The following is a 10,185-nucleotide window of genomic DNA, read 5'->3' as shown; positions in this document are numbered from 1 at the left end:
GAATAATTATGTATGGGTTCCAGGCTCGATATTGGAGTTAATTTTACAACATATATTAATTTGTTACTTTTGTAAGTTTATTGTTATAAATTAAATAATTAATTTTGTAAAGTGTAATCTAAAAGGCTCTACTACGCTAAAAGGCTCTATATTTTACTACGCTAAAAGACTCTATATTTTACTACAGTAAAAGGCTCTATATTTTACTACACTAAAAGGCTCTATATTTTACTACGCTAAAAGGCTATTTATTTTACTACGCTAAAAGGTCACTATTACATATAAAAACAACTAACATAAAATACAAATACGAACAACAAACAAAATAAATAATATTAATTTTTTATTTAACCAAATAAAAATATAACATTAACAATACAAATAATTTATCAAATTTTAATAGTTTTTTTTACCAAAGCTAATAAATCAATCCGGGTATAAATAAGATACAAATTTAAACACAAACATAACACAAATTAACATGGAAACACATTAAACAATACAAATATGCATGTACTATACAAGTTTCGACATAAACAAAATCGAAATATCTCGATTTAAGTTTTTTGAATTTGATTGAAATCGAATTTTTGCACCCGAAAGAAGGAATAAAAAGCTTGTCTTGTGTGTGGGACCTACACTCCTTGCTCTTTAGGTGACGGGTGGGGCCGGAAATTTTTTTTTTTATTAAATTGACGGGGGGGGGGGGGGGGTACCGAGGTTTTGGACAGAAGGATTTTTTAATGGTGGGGGGGATTCTGTCGTTGTCCAAGGAAGAAGAAGGGTTATATTTTGTTAAGGCAATTCGCAGTAGTATACTGCGAATTAGTAATACGCAGTATACTACTGCGAATAGCTTTAACAAAAAAAAAGCTGGGCCCATCTCTTAAATGAAACGCAGTACTATACTGCGTTTAAGTAATGCGCAGTATAGTACTGCGAATAGCTTAAAAAAATAATTTTTTATTAATTCGTAGTACTCTACTGCGAATTAGCTTAACGGCTAAATTTCCGTTAAGTCAATTCGCAGTATAGTACTGCGAAGTGCCTATTTATGTATCTTTTTTTTTTAGCATTAAAAATGTACTTTTTGTCCAAAAAAGCATCAAAAAAGTTTCGAACTCTTCTTTTGGGTGCTTTATTAATACTTAAAATGTTTTTAGATAGCGGGGGATTGCTAGGTGAAAGGATCACTGCACAAGGTAGAAGAACCTTCTTTTTGTTTTTTTATAACGGTGGTGTCCAGGCCAGCTTGTGCGCACCTCGACTAATTATACGGTATACCTGCCACCTCCCACAAACAATAGGTACCAAGTAAGTTTATCTACCAAGGCTTGACTAGATGGAAAGAAATCACCTAATCTCTCCATTTCAATTTAGATGAGGTAGTTTGATTCGATATGGAGTTTAAGAAAAAAGAACAAGACTTTTGAAACTTGTGGTGTTAAAAGCTTAAGGAATAAAAACTTTGTGGGGCCATGACATTATATTTGTGTGGTTATAAAAGCTTCCCATTAAGGGTAAAATGGATAAAATAAAGAGTTTAAAGTTGAATTATTTCCAAATTTAGAAATATGTATTTATTTTGGAACAGACTAAAAAGGAAAGTACCTCATTTAATTTGAAACAGAGGGAGTAATATTTTTTGTCTCCATTGAAATTCGAACCAGAAACCTTCTCACGCAAGGTAGAAGAATCCTTCTTGTGATGTCGCTCAGTTCTGTTCATCGAAATTTCAAATAAACGTTGATTTATCAATATTTACTAAAGTACCATCTCATTGTGTATTTGTGTTGAGTACACACTACACACTAAGGATGATATCTTTTGGTCGGTATGAAGATGATTTTTTTTTCTTACGGATGGTGAGAATGATGCCTGTTTTCATACTTCAACAGTGAAAAGTGTTCCAAAAAATTAATACTACATTAATTAGCAAGAAGAACTATGACTATGCTTATAATTTAGAACTGCGAGAAATCCATTGTAGAAGAGATACAATCGACACTCTGATGAGTCGTTCGTAACCTTTTATTCCTTATAGAAAACATCATTTTTAAACAGCATAGTTGCATAGCAGAATCTCTCTCTTGCACATGGTTTCTATTTTGTTTTTCTGGTATAAGTAAAGCTTAAAGAAGACTTAGCTTAGAATTAAGCAATGACTTACTGTGGAGTATATCTCAACGTAAAACTCAGAATAATCATTGAGTGCGGACACCAAAATCAGAATATACTTAGTATTCTCTATGTTTAGCTAGGAGCAATACTGTGATTTTCAGTGAAATCTTATCATTTTGATCCAATCTAAATTACGTGTATGGAGAAACTAGAGAGGACCTTCTCCAGGGAGAAACAGAACTGGAACCAAAATTATCCGCATTCTGTATTTGCACCAAGCACCATGATTAAGTAATATGTATCCTTATTTTAATTTGTAACACATGTAGTAAATTTATTAATTTAGCATAAATACTAGCTGCAGGAAAGTATGTTGTAACCCCTGAATAACCAAATGTCTAAAAGAGAATAGTATTGCAGTTAAATAATTGGACTATACGTGGAATTTAAATCTGCCAATTAAACTACATAAACCAAATTAACTAACTAATTACATGTAAAAGATATTTATTTTATATCACCTGACACTTAACTATATCACCAAAAAAGAAAAAATAAAAAATAAAAAATAAAAATCAGAGGAAGAAGAGTCAAGATTATACACCTAGCTACTACAATCCAAAAGTGCAACTTGAGTATTAATTTTTGGTCCCAAACATCATTCCATGTTACATGCTGTAAGAATAGACGTCCACGATGGCTAAAAGCAATGAAAAGAAAATGAGAGCTAAATTAGTTAACGTGTTATAAATAGAGTTCTATTTATGGTGAATGTCTATATTTAGAGAGATTTTAGGGTTTATTACTTGGTGGCTAAGTCACTTTTTCCCTATAAATAGAGGGTTCTATTCCATTGTAACTCATCCTAAATCAATAAGAATTCTCTCTCTCTACTTTTCTCTGTAATACTCTTCTTCTTCTTTTATTGTTTCATAACACGTTATCAGCACGAGACTCTAACCAATTGAGTAGAAGCTTTGGGATTGAGCATAATGATTGTCAATTATTCCATGAACTTCCTTCATGATTAAATTCTGGATTTAAGGTAAGTATTTTACTTTATTTTTCTCTTTTAAATTCTTGAAATTCTATAATTTGATGTTATATACAAGCAAAGACAAGAAAGTTTGATTATAACTCTAATGGAGTTTGTAAGAAATTATAACCACCTGAAGTGGTAAAAATTTCTATGTCTTGCCATGATCAAATTCATGTATGATTATGGGCACAAAAAGTGGAAACCCGTCCCATTGAATTTGCTCCATTCTCATTCCCTTAAGAGAATGTGATAGCAGTATGTGATAAGTCTGAAAGAGGACAAAATTATCACTATGAATGTATCAATGGATGTGGACGTGGCAATAGACGAAATTATAACCGTCATCATTGTGATAATGAGAATAATAAGGATTCTCAAAATAATCCCCCACTTGTGAAAATATTTGTCATCGATTTGACATGAGATTTTATAAAGCACATATAGATGATTATGGTCCGTTCATGATGCGAATGTGACAATATCTGATTTATGAATACATATTCATTCTTCAAAGAATATGAACGTGCTAGTGGTAGTGAATATACCGCACTCACCTCTAAAAGGAGGTTTGAGATGATATAAGAAAATAATGTCATTATTATGACATGAATGGTCATTGGTCACGTACCTATTGTACGCCAAAATATTTTGGCATTGTGATTGTTAAAAGACAACGGTAATGCAAGAAACAGATCTTGCATATAATTTTGACCATGACTATAATGGTATAACTTTCTCTTTAAAGAGATATTCACCATATGGATGTTGATGAATATGTGGTACTACAAAATTAATTGAGAACTCTGCAAGAGTCAATTATACTATTTTGGAGAAATACAATTGATTACCAATAAGGTATTGTGTTTTAGTAAGTTTCAAAGAAACTTATTCAGTTTCCAAAGTATATGCGAAAGCGGTTGATTATATTGAGACTATAAATAAAGGAAATATTTAATATCTTCTATTACTACAACTTGTAGCGGGGTAATATGTATGTAAAAAGCTACCCGCTTTATTCTCCAGTTTGTACTACACAAATAAAAGAATGCCACAATAAAGAGAAGTTTATTGATATAAAAACCCATATCATAATAAACTTGGAGTTTATTGATAATTGCACACGTCATGGTGTAAATCTGAAGTTTATCAATATTGATAATTTATTCAGTTGGCATAATTGGTTTACCCATATCAATTTAAGTATGATGTGCAAAAATAAAAGAGAATTCACATGGGTAAATATTAAAGAACTAGAAAGTTCATTACAAATTCTCTTACATTGCTTGTTCTCATCAATTAATAGATCAACTAAAATTGGGATTGGATCCCATGAATGCTGGAAATATCAAAGGTGAATATGGGCCCATTCACCTGCCATGTATACCACATAAGATGCACCTATGAGATGGTTACATGTGCGATTATTAATAACCCGCAACATGGTGTTTTGCGAGGTAACTTGCTCAATAATTTAATTTCGAGCATAATTTNAAAATGATTTATTAAGTGCCTCTACTTAATAGCCAAACAATTGCTTATGAGAACAAAGTTATCTATATCAGTTTGATATACGTTATATACCAAAGTATATTATTTTCTCCCCTCACAAGTGGTTCAGGGTCAGGAACCAAATAATTCCATCTTATTATTATTGATGTGCGGTGTAGATTTTGATTAACACCATAACGCACAAAGGTGGATTCTCAAAGTTGAGGTACCAATTTAGTTTTTCTAACATGAGGGGGAGACATGATAAACAGTTGAGAAAAAGTTACATGGAATGAATTATTATTTATACATCTCGATCCTCGAATAAGATAATATGAACTTGAAGTTCATAAAGGATAATTCATCTGCAATATATTGCAAAGCATGCCGGACGCATTTGCTGACCCAAAGAAAGTAACTATATTCTCATTGCAAATGCTCCTATTAAGTCCTAGAAGGACAAAGTCTATGGTAAGCTTAAAGCGTATAGACGATCGGTTTCAAATAAACTTCTTGATAAAGAAGATGAGCAAATGATCAAAATGATCATAATAAAGGAGGCAAGTGATCTAGAAGATCACATGACATAACACTTCATAAAATCTCATGAGAGATTCAGGTACCTGAATATATGAATGAAGAGATCTCTATGTTATGTCTTTATGAAAAATAAGGAGGTTGGAACCGATATAAAATGTTTGTCGACGACATCTATAATAGCGCTAAATATATATGAGGATCTTAAGTCTGGAGAAACAATTCAAGTAGAATTTGGTTTCATATGAAAGACATGTAGTTTTGAACATATAGTTCAAACACTTGAAAGTATAAAGTCAATGATATGTGCAATCAGTTTTCGATATCTTATATGTCTAGCATGACATGGAAATTTGATATGCATCTAAAGTCTATTATATGACTTATATGACTTAACTTATATGGCAATCCTTGAAGGATTTAAATCGCTTAAAGCATATACAATTCTTGGTCCTGAAGTACCATATCCTAAATGCAATTTGTGCACATATGTATCTTGCTATAACTATAAGCATGATAATGTGATAGCGAGAATACCTCTATGGAGATATTGAAAAGTCATTCCACGATATTATATGAAGACATTACATCTCTATCAAGAATGATTATTTCAAGGTGCAATATATTCATTCAAGTTAATATGGCTGATTTGTTTATCAAATATCTACCAAAGATCTTTTGAAGATGGTGCACAAGATTGGAATGCAAATGCTTAAGGATGTGAAGTGATGCTCTCATAAGGGGGAGTTAATACGCGTTGTACTCTTTTTCCCTTACAAGGTTTTGTCCCACTGGGTTTTCCTTGCAAGGTTTTTAACGAGGCAACCAAAAGGCGTATTGTTAGATATGTGTACTCTTTTTCCTTCTCTAGAATTTTTTTCCCATTGGGTTTTATTTTAGTTAAGATTTTAACGAGGCACATTATCTGTTGAATAGACATTCAAGGGGGAGTGTTATAAATAGAGTTCTATTTATGGTGAATGTCTATATTTAGAGAGATTCTAGGGTTCATTGCTTGGTGGCTAAGTCACCCTCTCCCTATAAATAGAGGGTTCTATTCTATTGTAATTCATCCCAATAATCAATAAGAATTCTCTCTCTACTAATACTCTTCTTCTTCTTTTATTATTTCATAACATAACGAATATTTTAAACTTCTCTTATAATATGATGAAATAGAAAGGGGTTTAATCTAGCCAGTACCGTAATCAAGGTGAATTAAACAAGAATATTGGTATACATACAGACAACGTCAAAATTACTCTATCACTCCAATTTAAAGCTACTTTCTTTTTGTACATAACTAGTGAGTATAATAAAGTAAATAAAACGACCAATGACTAAGGAGACGGTCTCGGTCAACGTCGGCTTTCAACCATAGAAAATTAGAAATTAAACTGAAATGACTTAAGAGTCAAACACACAAGTCTTGGCCATTGCTCTCTAGTCTCTCTATCTGTTCGACTCTGATCATATAATATCTCTATACACAAATACAAAAATTCAATTCATAACAACACCATGGCAACTACCATTGCTCTGTTTTCCTTTCTGCTATTATTAAGTTTTGCGGTTGCTACTGTTTCTGTTACGCCATCACAGTACAATGCCACCGTCCATTTCTTGCTCAACTGTGGCGCATCATCAGACGCCACAGACGAAGATGACCGTCTATGGAATACTGATATCCACATCACAAATCTCTTACCATCCAACTTTGCAGCCATATCCACACCAGCCGTAGCTTCTGAACAAGGCTCTGTCACTACAGTCCCTTATATGAATGCTCGTATTTTCAAATCTCAGTTCACCTACACTTTCCCTGTTTCCCCTGGCACCAAATTCCTTCGTCTCTATTTTCACCCAGCCGATTACTCTGACGGCCGCTTCAATAAATCTGAATCCTTTTTCTCTGTTACTGCTAATCATGTCACTCTCTTGAGTAACTTCAGCGCTTTCCTCACTGCCTCTGCTAGTGACGATGATGAGTCTAGTCAAGCAATTCGAAAAGAATACGTCATCAATGTTGATGAAAGTCAGAGACTAAATATTACTTTTTCTCCTTCACCAAACTCTTATGCTTTTGTTAATGGGATTGAGATTGTTTCCATGCCAACTGATCTTTACATCCGCGGAGACGAATACGGCATCAAATTGGTACAGGGGCAGAATAATTTTTATTACATCAATAATAGCACTGCTCTTGAAACTTTGTACAGACTGAACGTGGGAGGCAATTTGGTTTCAAGCAAAGAGGATACAGGGATGTATCGTATGTGGGCTGCAGATCAGAATTTTGTTGTTGGACTTGGTTTTCAAACTCCACATTTAGATGTCAACATCTCTTACACTTCTCAAACCCCGGCTTATACTGCGCCAACCATAGTTTACACAACCTCTAGGACAATGGCCAATTACAGCCAAAGCCTGGATTGGATATTCCCATTGGATTCTGGGTTCTACTATCTGTTCAGGCTCCATTTTTGTGAGTTTCAGCTGGAAATTAAGGATGCGAATTATCGGGTTTTTGATATATCCATTGGAAACCAAACGGCAGAGAAATTGGCTGATGTGATACTATGGAGCGGCGGCTCGGGAGTCCCGGTTTATAGAGACTACGTGGTGTATGTGAGAGACACAGATGGCCGGCGAAGCAAGGAAGATGTATGGCTTGAATTGCGCCCTAACATGGAAACAAAAGCTGCCTATGCTAATGCTATCTTAAATGGCTTAGAAATTTTCAAATTGAATGACACAATTGGAAATCTGGCTGTGCCAAATCCTGAATTGCACTTACAAGTTCCGATCAATTCACCACCAATCAAAAAAGAGAAAAAATCATCGCATACTGTTATTTATGTCATTGCAGGTGTGATTAGCGCATTAGCTGTTTTCTCAATTCTGGGGTTTTTTATTTTCCGGCGACGGAAAAGTGGGAAAGATTCCGGTGGAAGCGTTACAAAGACATCGTGTATGTCAATTACGTCGGAGTCAACTCAAAAGACCGGCCGCTCAGGTTCATCAACGCTACCGTCCGATTTGTGCAGACACTTTTTATTAGATGAGATTAAAGCCGCAACAGGCAATTTTGATGACAATTTTGTGATAGGCTATGGAGGTTTTGGTAATGTGTATAAAGGGTACATAGACAATGGTACAACCATTGTTGCAGTCAAGAGACTGAATCCTTCGTCAAAGCAAGGAGCTCGCGAGTTCCAAACAGAGATTGAGATGCTATCGAAGCTAAGGCATTTGCATCTGGTGTCCTTGATTGGTTATTGTGATGATAACTATGAGATGATCTTGGTTTATGATTACATGACTCATGGAACCCTACGTCATCACTTGTACAGATCTAATAATGTTCCTCTTCCATGGAAGAAACGCCTTGAGATTTGTATTGGCGCAGCAAAAGGATTGTGTTATCTCCATACAGGTATATGGTTAATTATCATGTATCGTCACTAAACTTTATAATTATAAAAGTAAACTCGTAAAAGCTATTATTTTTCATGTTGAAGTAACTGAATTTAATCCACTTTAAGAGTAAAATCACCAAGATGATTGATAGGTTTTGTGGTTATTAGTGGGTAAAATTAGTTACTTTGTTGTTATATTTGGTAAAGTATAGTGGTTTAATGTTAGCTTTTAATTTATTATTGTAGCAGATAAAGTTTATGACTCTGAAACTAATTTAATAGGTACAAAGCACACGATCATTCACCGAGATGTCAAGTCGACTAACATTTTATTGGACGATAAATGGGTCGCCAAGGTGTCAGATTTTGGATTGTCCAAAGTAGGTCCACTTGGTGGGACAGATATTACTCACGTTAGCACGGCAGTAAAAGGAAGTTTTGGGTACTTAGATCCTGAATACTACAAGCGACAACAATTGACAGAAAAATCAGATGTGTATTCCTTTGGAGTGGTACTATTTGAAGTGTTGTGCGCTAGGCCAGCAATAATTCAAAACTTGCCAAAAGGCCAAGTGAATTTGGCTGATTGGGCTTGTAGGTGCTATAGAAAAGGGAATCTTGATCAGATAATTGATCCTTGTTTGGAAGGACAAATTGCACCAGAGTGTTTAAGCAAGTTTGCAGAAGTAGCATATAGTTGTTTGAAGGATCAAGGGGTCCAAAGGCCACCAATGAGTGATATTGTGTGGACTTTAGAATTTGCATTACAACTTCAAGAAGCTGCAGATAATAGAGGTCACACAGTGGAAGGGTACAGTTACCCGGCTAGCCCGTCTCTCCTCTTGATTTTGAATGATCAAACCAATACATCGACAGATGAAAGTGAGGCTTTTTCAGGTTCAGGTGAAGTTGGAGGCAAGTTGACAAGCAGTGGTACCTCCATGACTAGTAGTAGTGAAAAATTGAAGAGCGACACCATTTTCTCTGAGATTCGAAATCCATCAGGCCGATGAGATTGTTATGACTAGCGCGATAAGTTACATGTTAGCACGTTCTTCTTGAAGATGAGGCTTTTTTCAGGTTCAGGTGATCAAGTTAGTATCCAACTCGAAAAGTAGTGAGATCCTGAATCCATCTGGTCGATGAAATTGCAACAAACAGTATGATAAGTTAAATATTAGCTCCTTATTTTTCTGAATTAATTTCCTTATAATATCACTGAATTGTAGCGAATATTTTGGAAGTACATAGCTACTATAAAGTTTTACTATTTTTTCTTGGGTAGAATAAAGTTCCATTAATTTTTGAATAAACGACTAATGTCGAGTTAATAAAGCTAGGTGATCTGAAGTATATATCTGGCATACTGCCATACGGAGAAGACTTTAAGCAGAAGAAAATAAATCAAATCAAGAAAAGGAAACAACGTGAAAATGAATGGGGACAAGAAAGGTTGCTATATCATGGCCCAGTAGTAAAAAAGTGAACTTCTACTTTTCTTCTTCGTTTTGTTTGTTTTGCATTTACCCCGTGATGTTTTATACTTCAATATCACACCAGAGGGGTGATTTGTGTGGTACC

General features: G+C 34.5%; 1 protein-coding gene across 1 annotated transcript; it reads left to right on the top strand.

Annotated features, from left to right (window-relative positions):
- On the top strand, positions 6,608-9,874 carry LOC109234495 (receptor-like protein kinase FERONIA). Its single transcript, XM_019400516.1, has 2 exons — positions 6,608-8,621; positions 8,887-9,874. Exons 1-2 carry the CDS (start codon positions 6,707-6,709, stop codon positions 9,615-9,617), a joined length of 2,646 nt encoding a protein of 881 aa, XP_019256061.1. The 5' UTR covers positions 6,608-6,706; the 3' UTR covers positions 9,618-9,874.

The sequence above is a fragment of the Nicotiana attenuata genome, chromosome 11 (genome assembly GCF_001879085.1).
Source record: "Nicotiana attenuata strain UT chromosome 11, NIATTr2, whole genome shotgun sequence".
Lineage (NCBI taxonomy): Eukaryota > Viridiplantae > Streptophyta > Magnoliopsida > Solanales > Solanaceae > Nicotiana > Nicotiana attenuata.
The sequence above is the reverse complement of the archived record's forward strand: the minus strand, read 5'-3'. Positions and strand labels throughout refer to the sequence as shown.

What these genes read in the sequence shown, in the direction of transcription:
- LOC109234495 (XM_019400516.1), top strand. Translation starts at nt 6,707, where the DNA reads ATGGCAACTACCATTGCTCTGTTTTCCTTTCTGCTATTATTAAGTTTT. An exon ending in ATTGTGTTATCTCCATACAG is followed by an intron (nt 8,622 to 8,886) that starts GTATATGGTTAA and finishes CTAATTTAATAG; the next exon opens with GTACAAAGCACACGATCATT.